At 46.0% G+C, this 16,806-nt stretch overlaps 2 protein-coding genes across 2 annotated transcripts in view; both read left to right on the plus strand.

Moving 5' to 3' along the window:
- The window catches only part of LOC542815 (1,4-alpha-glucan-branching enzyme, chloroplastic/amyloplastic), a 29,888-nt gene extending 19,175 nt beyond the window's left edge, over positions 1-10,713 (plus strand). Inside the window, exons 10-21 of the mRNA XM_044579370.1 lie at positions 5,833-6,040; positions 6,129-6,198; positions 6,568-6,837; positions 6,938-7,844; positions 7,978-8,094; positions 8,252-8,314; positions 8,796-8,903; positions 9,371-9,472; positions 9,655-9,722; positions 9,816-9,897; positions 10,017-10,133; positions 10,223-10,713. Coding sequence (XP_044435305.1) covers positions 5,833-6,040; positions 6,129-6,198; positions 6,568-6,837; positions 6,938-7,844; positions 7,978-8,094; positions 8,252-8,314; positions 8,796-8,903; positions 9,371-9,472; positions 9,655-9,722; positions 9,816-9,897; positions 10,017-10,133; positions 10,223-10,366 — 2,256 coding nt within the window. The 3' untranslated portion in view covers positions 10,367-10,713. The remainder of the gene's footprint in view (positions 1-5,832; positions 6,041-6,128; positions 6,199-6,567; positions 6,838-6,937; positions 7,845-7,977; positions 8,095-8,251; positions 8,315-8,795; positions 8,904-9,370; positions 9,473-9,654; positions 9,723-9,815; positions 9,898-10,016; positions 10,134-10,222) is intronic.
- A 4,226-nt stretch (positions 10,714-14,939) lies between these two features.
- LOC123161566 (NAC domain-containing protein 22) lies at positions 14,940-16,478 on the plus strand. Its single transcript, XM_044579373.1, has one exon. The coding sequence runs from the start codon at positions 15,193-15,195 to the stop codon at positions 16,093-16,095; it is 903 nt and encodes a 300-aa protein (XP_044435308.1). The 5' UTR covers positions 14,940-15,192; the 3' UTR covers positions 16,096-16,478.
- Positions 16,479-16,806: the final 328 nt, after the last annotated feature.

The following is a 16,806-nucleotide window of genomic DNA, read 5'->3' on the forward strand; positions in this document are numbered from 1 at the left end:
TTATTTCTATTAGGTCTTCATGCAATGATTTTTTTTCCTCTTAGCCCATTCTTCTCTTGGATTTATTAACCATGATTAGTTGTTTCGACTTCTATTTACTTGACTTGAATTTGACAATTTGCCTCATATGTGCCATGTAGGACTGATATGAAGATATATTCACACAACATTAACTTATAAAGGAGTTACAAACATAGTTTTGCAAACTACTTCCTTTTATGCCAAAAGTTATTCAAACATAGATTTACAAACAAAAGATGCCACCATGCATGACCATGCACTCTCTCATGTTTATTCTAGAAACCATTAATCTCTTTGTTGCAAAATATTCTGTCTATTCTTCTTGTTTTTTGGGAATAACTCTAGAAGGTGATCTCAGAGAAGGTTAAAGTGAGACGAGTAAAAGCAACTCTAGTAGAATCGCCATAATGCCAATATGATGTTTTCAGGCCAAAATGGCACTTTACCAGTCACCATATGCCTCCGGGTCACCATAATTTATAAAGCTCACTCCATAAACAAGTTTCTAGCCTCCAAATGTGGAGGTCTTGGAGGCCTCGTTGGCCCTCACTCCATATCCAACCGCAAGCGCATGAGGGAAGTTTTCACTTCTTCCTCCTTGCGCCAACGCTAGGATTTCACACAACGTGCCACAGGTACATGCACCACCATGCACAGATAATCACCGGTGAGTAGGGTGACATGATGGCTAAGCACCCTCCAATTTGTGGCGTACTCGCTCCCCTCGGATTCATGAGGCGGCCATTCGGATGGCAGCCGCATAGCATCACCCTGCCTATAAAAGCTCGACGACATCACTGAAACCTCCAGCTGCCACCTACTCCTTCCTCATGTATCCTTCCCTCTTCTCCACAATGTCGTCATGATGGAGGGACACAACTTATTGGCTAAACCGCTTGTCCAATTGCGGTGCACCGATGGTGCGATCCCCCATGGTAGTAGGTGATTCTTCATCCCACAACAGCGTGTGTGGCGCTTCCTCCTCTTGTGGCGGATCTGTCTGCTCCCATGGCAACATGAAGCATTGATATGGCTCCTCGGGTGCCATCAGACATGTCAATGAGGTCATCCAACACCGCTGGCCTCATCATGCCCGAGGACCGATCAATGCCGTGATGCGACTCTCCACCCTCGAAGCTCGCAATGAGGAGCGCATCCATTGGGAGCTTTGCCCTGCAACCATCGATGAGTCGAAACAGCGGGAACTTGCCATATGCCTTCCTCGACTCCCGGAGGAGGATGGCAACAACGGTGGTATTGCAGGTAGTAGAACATAGCAATGTCGGATAGCGGCATTGCATATCTTGAAAATGTCGCTCAATGACATTTGAAGTCACAAAAAAATGTTTGTGCGATGACTTTTGGTAGTAATATAAGTTAATCATGTTTGATGATGATTGAATTGGTTTGGTTTAACTAAATGTACCTTAAATTGAACATACAAATTTGAAGCAAATGAAAAAGATGAAAAATCTAAAACCACAAATATGGACGTTGCATATGGAGACTCTGTGTTTGTGCACAACAGCAGCAGCTACCAAATGCAGATGAACATGCTCCATATGGCATATGCCGACCACACTATGGTGACACTGCTAGAATTTCTCTAAGAGCATCTCCAGCCACGCCCCCAACAGGTCCCCCAGGGCGACTTTTTGGGCCACGACGCCGAAAAAAAAGCCCCAGTCGCGCCCCCAAGACACCGAAATCCGCTGGCTCGGCCCGTTTTTGAGCCCAGCGATCCCAGGCTGAACCCAGCGTGCTGGGGGCGCTCGGTGGGTCTGGCCGAAGGGACAAACATACCTGCGCCACACTGTCAGGCGAAAAGTCAAGGAAATCGTCCAGATTCGCCCCCTACGCCCGCGCCCTCGGCCATGACCCCTGCCGACCCCGGCGCCGCCCGCCGCCCATCACCGCTAGATAGGCCATTCCCCACCGGAAAGGAGAGAAGGTTTCGCCGCGGCAACCTCATCACCACCTTCCAGGAGAATTTTCCAGTGCCCCGACCGCGCAGGGCGGCATACTAGCGGTTGTGCCTCTACCACGCCCGCCAGTTGTTCGGTGATTTGTCTGCCCGGCCCGGTGATGGACTCGGACGACGAGGAGGCGCTCGCGGCATTGCTGGAGGAGGAAGCCGAAGCTGACGTCCAGGAGGAGGAGCATCTCATGGTCCCTGTCGCCCTTGCCGGCCTGCTCGCGAGCAATGAAAAGCCGCGACGAGGTGGCTCGGTGCCGGGGAGGGTGAAAGCAAAGAACTGTCATCGTCTGGAAGGCTACTGCATGCTATATTCCGACTACTTCAACGACGCTCCATTGCACAGCGAGAAAACATTTCGGCGCCGTTATCGGATGAGCCGAAAGCTTTTCCTCGGGATTGTGAATTCCATCCGGGAGTTCGACAGCTACTTCAAGTGCAAGAAGGATTGCACTGGCACACTTGGATTCACCTCAATTTAGAAGTGCACGACAACTATGAGGATGCGTGCATACGGAGCTCCCGATGATTCACTCGACGACTATGGGCGCATGGCCGATTCCACGACCATTGAGTGTTTCTACAAGTTCTGTAGGGCAGTGGTGGTAGTGTTTGGACCGCAATACTTGCGATCACCCAATGCTGAAGACACTGATCGGATCCTAACACAGAATGCAGCAAGAGGATTTTCTGGGATGCTTGGAAGCATCGACTGCATGCATTGGAAATGGAAAAACTATCCATTTGCTTGGCAGGGGATGTACAAAGGCGCCAAAGGCGGTTGCAGTGTGGTACTTGAGGCAGTGGCCCCACATGACCTCTGGATTTGGCACTCTTTCTTTGGGATGCTAGGAACTCACAATAGCATCAACGTCCTGCAGTGCTCCCTTGTCTTTGTCAAGCTTGTTGAAGGCCATTCTCCTCCGGTGAACTTCGAGATCAATGGGCGGCACTACAACAAGGGGTATTACCTAGCTGATGGCATCTATCCGAGATGGTCTACATTTGTGAAGATTATCTCAAACCCTGTGCCAGGAGGCAAGAACTCCCACTTTGCGAAGGTTCAGGAGGCTTGCAGGAAGGATATCGAGCGGGCATTTGGTGTGCTCCAATCTCAATTTGCTGTTGTCCGGTACCCTGCTCAAACCTAGTCGAAAGATCAAATGTGGGAGATCATGACTTGCTGTGTCATCTTGCACAACATGATCATTGAGAGCGAGCAGGAAGAGCCAATGTTTGACACTGAACCATATTACAGGCAGGGTCCTCTTGCGCAAGTTGATCACCAGCTACCGGCAACCTGGACTGCCTTCCTCAATATGCGTCAGGAGATCCGAGACCCACAGGTGCATCAACAACTGCAGCACGATCTGGTGGAGCACCTATGGAGGCTCAAGGGCAATGCTGCCTAGCTCGACGTGTGATGAAATAAGAGTTTTTATTTGTTGAACTTAATTTGTATTGAATTATTTTTTTGTTGAACTATTTGATTTCTATTGATTTTCGGTAATGAACTATGTGATAGAAAAAGTTACTTGTGTTGAATTTGTGCCCAACCATAGCGAACAATGGCCGATTTGCACCGATATTGGGCCAATTTGTCGCCGAAAATGGGCCGAAAAGCGGGTGCTTTGCGAAACAGATGGGCCGATATCGGCGCCTGGGGCGGCGAGTGGGAACCCAATCGCCCCCAGCACCGAGTTTTGCACCGGCTCGCCCCCAGGCGGCGATTTTCAGGCCTCCTGGGGGGGGGGCAACGGCTGGAGATGCTCTAAAGCCGCTTTTAGTGCCTTTTGCTTGTCGTGCAGGGGTGCCCCATGTAGGGAGCAAGGGTAGTTGGACTGTTGGTGTCCCCTTTCTTATTTTCTTAGAAAACTATTTCTTTCTCTCTTGTGGTTTCTCCAGACTTATATATCCTTTTTTTTCATTTCGCTCCCCCTTTTTTTGCCATTTTCTTCCGGTTTCATCTTTTTTTAGTATTACTTGTTGTCTCTTATGAAAAGTACATATGCATATGGAGGTGCACTAAACATAGAAAGTATAAACACTAACATGAGAAATATGTTTTGCACGGGCAAAAAAATTCATCAACACCTATCGAAATGAGCAATGCAAGCACTTAAAATTTGAACACTCAGTTTAAAATATACTTTTAGAAAAAATATATGCAAGAACTCCAACCCAACCCAACCACATGCTATACGGTAGGGATGTAAGTGGCAAATAAATGGCGTCCGCAATCCCGTTTAGTTAGTTTTTGCTAGCTTGATAGTTCATTTTCTTCAAACAAAAAAAATATTTTTGAACTATCATATCATTATCATAAGTGGACTTTAAAAGGGATTAAGCGGGACCCGGTTGACATCCCTACTATACGCTTGATCCATATGAAACCACGTTCGCTATCCGGTACTTTCCTGAAAAGGAAAGTAACGCTAGCCGATTTCCAATTGAAAGAATGAGAGTTGAGGTGGCGCGAAGCTCCGAGGCTGAGATGGGGACGACCATGGTGTCCCTGGAGAAACCTTGCCGGAGATGGGGACATTGCAGTTGACACGAGAGCAGTGAGGGGTTGCGATACACATAGCGAAACATTGGACACCATTTTTTCGCCCTACAGAAACCTCATTTCATTCTCCCACGCCGACAAGCAACAACCAGCCATTGGAGTCCCACTAGTCTTTGCAAAGAGTAAATTCTTTTTGCCGGACAGTGCAAAGAGTAGTATTTCTTTTGTGAAAGTGATGCCTTTTTAGTGATTGGGATCTTCTTTTAGAGCAAATATATATATCCTCCCACTTTTTTCACAAAACCAGCGAAGGCTGGAAAAAGGAAAACTGACGAAGGCCGAAAGCGGCGAGGCACGTGAGGGCCCATGGCTTTGCCCCGGCCCAGCGACGCACGCTCTCTCCCCGCCGACCGTCCACGTGCACCCCGGCCCGCCCGGGCCCACAGATCCGCTTCTCCCTCGCCCCCTCCCTCTCGTTGCTTCCACTCCACTGTTTGTTGTCCTGTTGAGAGCGGCCACGGGGGAAAAAATCACGCCTTTCCGTTCCGTTGCGTCTCCGGCGCCACACTCCTCCGGCCGGCCGCTATAAAGCGCGCCGGGTCACGGGCCCCGCGGACAATGGGACCCCCGTCCGCCGCCATCGACATCGACATCGACGACGATGCTCTGCCTCACCTCCTCCTCGCCCTCGCTCCTGCCGCGCCCTTCCCGTCCCGCTGCTGACCGGCCCGGTCCGGGGATCTCGGTGAGTCAGTCGGGATCTTCTTTTCTTTTCTTTCGTTTCCGGCCTCCGTTCCGCCGGGGTTCCCTGATGCGATGCCGCGCGCGCGCAGGGCGGCGCCAATGTGCGGCTGAGCGCGGTGCCCGCGCCGTCTCCGCTTCGCTGGAAGGTGAGCCCTCTCCCCTGCCTATCCAGATTTGCGGCCTTGATCCCCTCTTGTCGCCGGGCAAACGGAATCTGATCCATGGTGGTGGTTATTCCAAATACTACTACTACTACTGCTAATAAACTTGAGGCTGGGATTCGTCCACTTGACGCCGTCCATTGAGGAACAAGTGGGTGTGATTTCGATTGGATTTCTCTGCCTTCATGCGATCCATATACTGTTATATCCTCTCCTGCACTATTTCAATCGAAATGTGGTAATCTGTGATGAATGTATCAACCAATAATCTGTGATGAATTTATCAACTACTCTGTAATTAGTTGCTGCATTGTGCCAAATATATTTAATTGTGTAAACACATGATCCTGTGCTGTATCTCCATTACTTCTTTAGTTGTTGTAAATCTGCCGCTCGCTCTAACTGTCGTTCGTTTATGGAAGGCCAAGAGCGATTTCTCTGCTCCCGTGTCTGCGCCAAGAGACTACACCATGGCAACAGCTGAAGATGGCGTCGGCGACCTTCCGATATACGATCTGGATCCGAAGTTTGCCGGCTTCAAGGAACACTTCAGTTACAGGATGAAAAAGTATCTTGAACAGAAACATTCGATTGAGAAATATGAGGGGGGCCTTGAAGAGTTCTCTAAAGGTCAGCTTTCATTCATGTGTTCGAAACAATAGTGCTCCTTTCGTGGCGTCCGCAGCACAAAAGGGCGTAATGTAACTCTGTTTTATAGGCTACTTGAAGTTTGGGATCAACACAGAAAATGACGCAACTGTGTACCGGGAATGGGCCCCTGCAGCAATGTAAGTTCTAGTGTTGTCACACAGCTAATTGCAATGGTCGTTGGTTAACCTATGCAGTGCTGATGAAACTGTCTAAGAGTTAGAGTATTTTCCATTTTTGTTTCCAGTGAGATGACTTATCTTTTCTGATTGTAGCTAGTAAAGAATAGATAACTATTTCAGGTTTTCACTCATGGCTTGTCCTGTGCTGTTAAGTTAAGCATTACAGGTAGATCAGGATGCGCTAGAGAGAAAATATGAAATATGTTTTCCCTTTTATAGTTATGGTCATAGTTGGCTGGTATACATTACTTTTATGGCAATACTTGCTTCTCACTATCTTTAGTAGATTCATGTATTTACTTGCTAATCATTACTTTATGGATGTAGGGATGCACAACTTATTGGTGACTTCAACAACTGGAATGGCTCTGGGCACAGGATGACAAAGGATAATTTTGGTGTTTGGTCAGTCAGGATTTCCCATGTCAATGGGAAACCTGCCATCCCCCATAATTCCAAGGTTAAATTTCGATTTCACCGTGGAGATGGACTATGGGTCGATCGGGTTCCTGCATGGATTCGTTATGCAACTTTTGATGCCTCTAAATTTGGAGCTCCATATGACGGTGTTCACTGGGATCCACCAATTGGTGAAAGGTCTACTTTCAGTGGCTTGAGAGCAAGAAATCTAAGTAAAACCCACACAATTAACTTAAATTAATGTGGAGACATGATACTTTTATTGCTCGTTTTGCAGGTATGTGTTTAAGCATCCTCGGCCTCGAAAGCCTGACGCTCCACGTATTTACGAGGCTCATGTGGGGATGAGTGGTGAAAAGCCTGAAGTAAGCACATACAGAGAATTTGCAGACAATGTGTTACCGCGCATAAAGGCAAACAACTACAACACAGTTCAGCTGATGGCAATCATGGAACATTCATATTATGCTTCTTTTGGGTACCATGTGACAAATTTCTTCGCAGTTAGCAGCAGATCAGGCACGCCAGAGGACCTCAAATATCTTGTTGACAAGGCACACAGTTTAGGGTTGCGTGTTCTGATGGATGTTGTCCATAGCCATGCGAGCAGTAATAAGACAGATGGTCTTAATGGCTATGATGTTGGGCAAAACACACAGGAGTCCTATTTCCACACAGGAGAAAGGGGCTATCATAAACTGTGGGATAGCCGCCTGTTCAACTATGCCAATTGGGAGGTCTTACGATTTCTTCTTTCTAATCTGAGATATTGGATGGACGAATTCATGTTTGATGGCTTCCGATTTGACGGGGTAACATCCATGCTATATAATCACCATGGTATCAATATGTCATTCACTGGAAGTTACAAGGAATATTTTGGTTTGGATACTGATGTAGATGCAGTTGTTTACCTGATGCTCGCGAACCATTTAATGCACAAACTCTTGCCAGAAGCAACTGTTGTTGCAGAAGATGTTTCAGGCATGCCAGTGCTTTGTCGGTCAGTTGATGAAGGTGGAGTAGGGTTTGACTATCGCCTGGCTATGGCTATTCCTGATAGATGGATCGACTACTTGAAGAACAAAGATGACCTTGAATGGTCAATGAGTGGAATAGCACATACTTTGACCAACAGGAGGTATACGGAAAAGTGTATTGCATATGCTGAGAGCCATGATCAGGTATGTTTTCCCTCCTTTGTCGGTGTGTGTGAGTATGCGTTTTTTTTTGGATGGGGGCACTGTTCTAAGAACATACAGTTCAAAGGTGGGACACTTTGTTTGCCTGGTAGTTAATTTTCACGCAAATTTTCAGTCTATTGTTGGCGACAAGACTATGGCATTTCTCTTGATGGACAAGGAAATGTATACTGGCATGTCTGACTTGCAGCCTGCTTCAATTACAGTTGATCGTGGCATTGCACTTCAAAAGGTTCGATTCGTTTTAAGTGTTCCTTAATTTGATGGTTCTATTTCTAGATGAGTATTGTAATCTTAGTTGGTTTACTCAAAGTTCTGGTTAGCCCTTGAAGATAGTGTGTTCCAGTCCCTTTTGGTACATTTGGCTTATTGTGTTACAAATATTTCAGATGATTCACTTCATCACCATGGCCCTTGGAGGTGATGGCTACTTAAATTTTATGGGCAATGAGGTAAAATCTAATTATCTGTCAAAACTTGTTTCTGATCAATATGTCAAAACTTTCAAAAAAATAAATCCTTTGCGCAGGTGCAAAAAGTTTAAACCTCTGTTTTCTAAGACCAAGTACACCCCAGCTATTTCCATGTTATTACGTATCATTTAGCTGTGCTGGTACCTAATCTTTATTCTAATTCATTGTTGTATTTTAGTGTGGCAGTCTATTGTTGGTTCCTCTTATTCCAGTTTACATATATGCCGACATCACACACTAATGAATGTTCCCGGTTTGAAAGATTTTATTTTATACCATGTTTCTCCATAAATGATGCAAACATGCTAGAGATGTTATCATGTCTTTCTTAACCTACTCATGTTTTACATATAAAAGACAAGCTTCTTGCAGAAAATCAGCAGTATATGGCAAATTGCTGCAACCTGACAGCGTTTATATCTGTTTTCTAACTCGTACTGATGGTGCAATTTCCTTTTAGTTTGGCCACCCAGAATGGATTGACTTTCCAAGAGAAGGCAACAACTGGAGTTATGATAAATGCAGACGCCAGTGGAGCCTCGCGGACATTGATCACCTACGATACAAGGTTATGCCTATGTACACTCTTACAGTTTCTGGTCTCGTAGCTCTCTTGGATCTTTGACCTCACTTAGTTCCTTCATCTCTGACTCTGGCTATTTACACGGGGTTCCAACTTCTGTGTTGGGATAAATTCTCCTTTCTAACATTTCATATTAAGCCTTTCAAACTAAACTAAATTGCTGATCTACTAGTTGTTGGTCAGTACGATGACCAAATCTTGCTAGTGTTAACCTACTAATTTTATTGATTCTTACACATTATTGATGTGCATTACATACATTATCCATATGCAAATTGACATTGCATTTTCCCAAATTTTATTTGAAGGCTGTGTTCTTTTGTTAACAGGAAGTTATTTTTCTCTGCATATGATAAATAATAATAGCCTTTCACGAATTTTCTCATATTTTATCCAGCTTTTCTGCATTCAAGCATTTTTTATTTCTGGCCTAACATATATAATTTGAACAGTACATGAACGCATTTGATCAAGCAATGAATGCGCTCGACGACAAATTTTCCTTCCTATCATCATCAAAGCAGATTGTCAGCGACATGAATGAGGAAAAGAAGGTACTTAACTACACAATCTTTAGTCAGGGCAGTTGTTGCATCATTTGATTCACTCTTACTCCTAAGAATAGCAACTCTGACTTGTGTGTTTTATGTTACCGAACAAGTTGAAACCGTATCTGTTTGATATGAACCATTGTTGTCTCAAAATGGCCTATGGACTCATCCAACTTCCTTTCCAGATTATTGTATTTGAACGTGGAGATCTGGTTTTCGTCTTCAATTTTCATCCCAGTAAAACTTATGATGGGTAACTGATCTCTTGTGCAAGCTTTGCCTTTCAATATTTCTTCTGCTTATAATGTATAATGTGCTTAATCGTTTCCACTTTTAAAACACGCAGTTACAAAGTCGGATGTGACTTGCCTGGGAAGTACAAGGTAGCTCTGGACTCCGATGCTCTGATGTTTGGTGGACATGGAAGAGTAAGCAATGTTAATATTGTTCAAGATCTGTTTTGCACACCTATATTCTTCTGTAGATGGGGCCATCAAGGTTGCATCGGATAATCTTATTTGCACTGTTGATCTGTGCTGCATTGCAGGTGGCCCATGACAACGACCACTTCACGTCGCCTGAAGGAGTACCAGGAGTACCTGAAACAAACTTCAACAACCGCCCTAACTCATTCAAAATCCTGTCTCCATCCCGTACTTGTGTGGTAATGCTAATTACTAGGATGATTTAGTAATAAATAATTAACAGCCACAAAAAACCGCAGCACAACCTCACAAACTGCTCTCTTGCCAGGCTTACTATCGCGTCGAGGAAAAAGCGGAAAAGCCCAAGGGTGAAGGAGCTGCTTCTTGGGGCAAAACTGCTCTCGGGTACATCGATGTTGAAGCTACTCACGTCAAAGACGCAGCAGATGGTGAGGCGACTTCTGGTTCCTAAAAGGCGTCTACAGGAGGTGACTCCAGCAAGAAGGGAATTAACTTTGTCTTCCGGAACCCGACAAAGACAACAAATAAGCACCATATCAACGCTTGATCAGAACCGTGTACCGACGTCCTTGTAATACTCCTGCTATTGCTACTAGTAGCAATACTGTCAAACTGTGCAGACTTGACATTCTGGCTTGGACTTTGCTGAGGTTACCTACTATATAGAAAGATAAATAAGCGGTGATGGTGCGGGTCGAGTCCAGCTATACGTGCCAAATATGCGCCATCCCCGAGTCCTCTGTCATAAAGAAAGTTTGGGGCTGTCAGCCCAGAATAAAAACAGTTGTCTGTTTTCCATTTCTTTTTGTCTTACATAGTTACATGATAATTGATACATATTGCTATAAGCCTGGATTGTATCTTCTTTTGCTAATAACTGCAGGGCGAAGAAATCATAGATTGCACTACCTTTTTGTGCTAATAACTGCAGTGCTGGGGAAGCTTCACTCCTTGTTTCCTTTCGTGAGACAAGGCGTCATGGTGGCACACAAAGGTAAGCTATCCTATCATGTCCCAAAATTCTCCAGTTGAAAGAAATATTATCCAGCACTAACTTGTTCCAACAGGTCTTGTTTGCCCACAACCAAAAGGCGACCATCTTCGTCATCATCGCTCACGGCACTGACCATCGAGGCCACAGTGGGCATGAGAAGTGCGCATCGCCCAAGACTTGGACCGCTTCAAAGTAGCGCAAGCTGCCATGGCCATCTTCTTCCTCCTCCGCTGCTTTTGCGCCCGTGGTGCCAGGTGAGTGGCTGCACTGCGTTTTTTTGGCATGAACAGAAGCGACGCAGGGGCATGGACTTGACTGGCCGAGATGAGATGGACAGCGGCCTCGGCAGGATGGCAGGGGAAACGGCTCGGCAGGATGGCAGGGGAAACGGTCTAGATTCTACGTGATGTGGATGCTGCTGCAGGGCGTCCCTTTCTTGATTTTCAGCAGCGGGCAGTCCAGTCTCCAGTCTATGGCTGTGGCTTGTGACAGTGAGACACACCAACACTAGTCCCTACATGTTTTATTCTGCAGCACAAAAAATAATGTGTGTTTCAGCAGCCTATAATCAGTTCATCTTTTGCAGGAGAGAATTAATTCTTTTCGAGCTGTTTTCCTGGAGGGTTCCAAGGTTGCTTCCGGCGAAGAGGCACACGAAGACGTTGAAATCGAAGGCAACTTCCTTTACCCTTGTTTTCCTCTTATATATGGTGTCAACCAACATGGAGCCAAATGCAACGCACCTAAAAAAGTGGAACCACTTTCATCAAAACCATTATTATTACAGTATATTTTATGTTATTTTGTTTTGTTTTAGTATTAGTCTTTGTGTAATGATTTTTCCACCTTGAATTCCTGCTCGTCAACACAAGGAAAAAAAAAACAGAGGAGGAAAGAAGTTCAAGGCTTTGGAACAATTCAACACGGTTTTCTGCGTTCAGCGACACCGACGGCCGGACGGAAAAGGATACTTGGAGATATGTGGTGCGGTGTGTCACACCCTTTTGGAATTTGCTGTGGAAAGTCACGGCTAGTGGACATCTTGGTGAGCTTTTTTGTCCCTACTCCGGCACTCCATTGCTGAGGCTGTGAATGATGGATGATGCGCTCGCTCGCCTTTTACCGTTTCAATGCAAGCGGACGTCGGTGTCAGTGGAGCCTACGTTGCCTGCGACCGAGGCAATGCTTCACCTTCGCTGCTCACTTTCCCTGCTTGGATCATCTCATCTGGGTTTCTAATTAGTACTGTACTAAAGTTGGTACAAAGTTGGGTCATCTATTTTGGAACGGAGGGAGTAGAACAGTGGGGAAATGCTGGTGCGGAATTCCTTGGTTTTCGGACGGGACGTCCAAGATAGACAGGCCTGGTTCAAGCTAAATACAGGTCAAAGATTTTGTGTTCAACAGTTTGTTTGTTTTCTCCTTGCCTTAACCGCGCACATATTTATTTTCTGTAATAAAATATGTGTGGCTGCGAAAGGGTTGACCGGGGTCAAGAGTGAGTGGCTTCTTTTCTTTTTATTAAAGTACGTGTGCTGTGCAGTTGCAGGTCAGAGATTATTCTGCTCTTCAGGCCTCTTGAGGGCGACGTCGGCCCGATCGATCTGATTGCCTGTGCTAATCTTGTAATTATCCAGTCACAAACTCGCCTCACGTCCTCTAAAAAAAAATGCCTGTCCTGATTAGCTGTACTAATGGTGGAAGTGAATAAAAAAGACGCCACTAACGTACGAGCTGACGGCCACCCAAATCTCTATAAGACGCTAGGTGTCCACGGAGGTGACTAGAAAAATAAACCTGGTTTTTTGATGAAGCATCAGTGTCTGTCCTGTACAAATAAGCACCGGCGCTTAAAAAAAGCTTGGTTTATTTCTTCAAACACCTCTCCTAGACACCTTGCATTGTACAAGGTCTAATAGGTTTGTTTAAGCAAACGCGCTATTGAAGAGTGTTACTAGAAAACCACTCAATGAACGTTTAGGAATTGTCATGGTATAACAGAAATATTTATCATGTTGAAAAGAAAAAAAAATTGCATGCTAGCAGAAAGAATCCTCACGACTTTGCCATGCCGCGGCAGAGCAAATCGCCACGTGGTTAAGGGATTTGCCATGATACAATATAGAGAATTGTCAGGCTAAAAGCAAAACATTCGACCACATGTCTGGGAATATGTTGTGCTGCGATAGGCCGGACTACCATGTCACATGGAGGATTGCCAGGCTAAGAGCAAATTTTGTTTTGGGTAAGTCAATTTTCTGGGCTATTAGATTAAATGATCTAACATTTGTCCTTTTTCCTTTAGCTTTCTTCCTCTTCCAACCATTCACCCCCCTACAAAAGTGATTTATCCAATACAATTTCAGTCCAATTACATATAGCAGTTGTGCTTTTAAGCAGTTTTTTCCTGATAAAATATTAGCACTGGCCTAGATCAAGATAAACAGGTCAAAGATTTGTGTTCAACAGCTTATTTATTTTTGCTTAGCCGCATCCCTTTTTCATGAAAGAAGTATGGCTGCGAAAGGATTGACCTAGGGTCAAGAGTGAGTGGCTTCTTGGAATATACCACTACTATACTTTGCAGGTCCGAGATTATTATTCGGCCGATGCCTCTTGAGAGCGACGTCAGCCCAATCCGATTAGCTGTGCTAAATCTTCTAATTATCCAATCACACGATCGCCTGATTATTTTTTGAATGGTGACTCGCCTAAGTTTTATTTAACTACTCTGCAACGCTTGATTGATTTCTAAATTCTTCCACGACCGCCCGTACACATACATATTATACGGGAGGGCGGCTCCTGTAAATCTCTGTTTAAGGATGCTGCTCCGTACACATACATATTCTCCATAATCACAAACTTACGATGGTTGCTGTCAGGGGGGGCTGTGAAACTTGTTTCATTATTATAAGTAAGTATATAAAAATAAGTCACAAACGCACAGAAACACGGGTTGTCTAGCCAGATGAAAATAGACAAAAAGAACAAAGGCTAGCATAGAGGGCATGAACAGGGGAGCACTACACAAAACACAACCTATACCTTCTAATTAGTTTCCTTTCTATTTATCCTTTTAACCATCGCCATTAAACGAACTGAGATGCCTAGGTTCCTTATGGTGGAATGTGCCCTTGCGGGTTCAAGTCCTAGACTTCACACAGGCGGTCGCATTGTCCTGAATTTATTACATGCTTTTCAGGGATATTTGTGGCGTGCCTGCTGGCTCAGTCTCTCGAAGGTGCTCACGTGAGAGAGTGTACATGTGTGTGTTTATTGGGGTGACTGTGCGTGCGTGTATATGAATGTCTACGTTTGTGGTGTATTTCTCAAAATGAAAATCTTCACCATCAAGGGTGAACGTGATTAAAATAAGAATATTGGAGGATTACATCCTTTAGATCTATTTCTATAGACCTTGTTTGATTTGTGCTAGGATAAAAAAAAACAGAATTCAATTCCGATGATCTGCTTTACATGGAATGAAAATTGACATTGAGCCCAATCTTTGCTATGCTTCTACGACAACTTGCCATGCATTAGCCCTTTTGTGGGCAGTGTTGCTTATTAACCTAAAATGTATTCGCAATGTCCAAAATTAAAAAAATATCGCAAATTTCTGATTCAAAGTCAAATTTACTGTGTGGATTGCTCCACAGTGGTTGACCAATCATGATTCTCTCACTAACTTGGATTAGCTACGAGGAAACTTCATGATGTAAAGCTTAGTGGATTTTAGCAGGGAACCACCACACACAAACACAAGTACTCCTACCAATTTCCTTTCTTAATTAACCCCTTTTTAAAGCCTTATACATCATCAACTTGAGATGAGATCACAGGTAAGGTACTAGAAGGTACTACATCCACAACAGTAGATGCAGACCATTGGTTCCTATAGCTTTTCACCACTAAACAAACCACCATTACCCAACTTGGCAGTTAACTAATCACATATACATACAGAGATCACACTCACACCTTGTAGGTAGCTATCCAAACTTAACCCCCGGTCAATTAATCAGCACAAATTACCAGTTAAGAATTCCAAGTCGACACACACTCACACTCACTCACTGTCCGCAGTTTGGCCAGTAAAAGTCATGCGGAGACTTGGAATTTGGACGGATGGAGACCCCATTTCCCTCCTCACCGCCGGCCTATATATGCTGCGAGCATCCTCTGCTCTTTCCCAACACATTCATCCAACAACCAACAACTCTGCTCTGCTTACCACACTGGAATCAATCTACCCAAGCTAGCTAGCTCATCTGATCGAGATGGAGCGGCGAGGAGGAGCGGCGGCGCCGTCGCTGGAGCTGCCGGGGTTCCGGTTCCACCCCACGGAGGAGGAGCTGCTCGAGTTCTACCTCAAGCACCACGTCACCAGCAACAGCAACAAGAATCAGCAGCAGCACCTCAGGGCGGCGCCGTTCGACATCATCCCCACGGTGCACCTGTACCGGCACGACCCCTGGGACCTCCCGGGGCTGGCCGCCATCGCCAGCGAGCGGGAGTGGTACTTCCTCGTGCCCCGCGACGGCGCCCGGAAGCACGCGGCGTCCGGCGGCGGCGGCGGCGGGCGCCCGAGCCGCACCACGGAGCGCGGGTTCTGGAAGGCCACGGGGTCCGACCGCGCCGTGCGCTGCGCCGCCGACCCCAAGCGCCTCGTCGGGCTCAAGAAGACGCTCGTCTATTACCAGGGCCGCGCGCCGCGGGGCACCAAGACCGACTGGGTCATGAACGAGTACCGGCTGCCCGACCTTGCCGGCGCCGGCGCCGGCGAGCAGCAGGACGTGGTGCTCTGCAAGGTGTACCGCAAGGCCGTGTCGCTCAAGGAGCTGGAGCAGCGGGTGGCCATGGAGGAGCTCGCGCGCGCGCGCTCCTCCCCGCCCACCGCCACGGCCTCGCGCTCCCTCTCCCACTGCAGCGCCGGCTCGCCCGACGTCTCGTCCGCGTCCGAGGTCGCCCACGAGGCCGCCGTGCAGCACCACGGGGTGAAGAAGGAGGAGGCCGTGGCGGTGGCGGTGGCGAGGCCGGAGGCGATGCGGCTGCCGCAGCTGGAGACGGCGAGGGGCGGGCTGGAGTGGATGCAGGACCCGTTCCTGACGCAGCTGAGGAGCCCCTGGATGGAGGGCCTCTGCTTGTCTCCCTACTACGCCAGCAGCGTCCTCAACTTCTAGAGCCAAAAATTTATTACTTCTACTAATCCATGGAGCCATCTCAAAATTCAGAGATGAATACATCATCCAGCAGGGTATGCAGCGGTCGTCGAATCTGGCAACAGACGCTCTTGAGATGGAGTCTACTGCTTGGTTGGCATATATGAAACTCAACATATATATGACACAACTAAGACAAAAGGAATGGTGAAATTTCACCATGTGTAGTACAGATAGAGGAGCCAAATTTTCACTACTCTATTAATCACTAGTAGTTCAATGGAGTCTGCTCAGAGTTCATAGATTCAATGGATGCAAGATCGTACGTGTACAAGGTGTATTCAAAATTTCAAATATGCGGTCAAATACATGCGTAATAGATTGGGCATTCACGCCAAATTCCACGACCCGAGCTTTTCTGATGGGGTTTATTGGGGACGTTTTTTGGTGGGCGCATGAAACTCACTGTGATACGTGAGTCGGAGAAAGAGGAAATTGATGGGTTAGAAATACACGTAACTCGTTTAATTTTGATGAATACAAAGGGTCGATTAGTATTTATGTTAGGTCATCTTTGGTCTTGTATCATTTTAATGGTATAAGTGTTGTTTTTTGTAAAATGAAATGATGATCTTGAGTTGCCTTCTTTGATTAATGCAGTTTTTTTCTTCTTTCTCACTTTATTTCTTTGTGCAGTTCTTTTTTCAGGTTTTGTTTTCAATTTTCCTTTTT

Source organism: Triticum aestivum, chromosome 7B (genome assembly GCF_018294505.1).
Source record: "Triticum aestivum cultivar Chinese Spring chromosome 7B, IWGSC CS RefSeq v2.1, whole genome shotgun sequence".
NCBI lineage: Eukaryota > Viridiplantae > Streptophyta > Magnoliopsida > Poales > Poaceae > Triticum > Triticum aestivum.

What these genes read in the sequence shown, in the direction of transcription:
- LOC123161566 (XM_044579373.1), top strand. Translation starts at nt 15,193, where the DNA reads ATGGAGCGGCGAGGAGGAGCGGCGGCGCCGTCGCTGGAGCTGCCGGGG.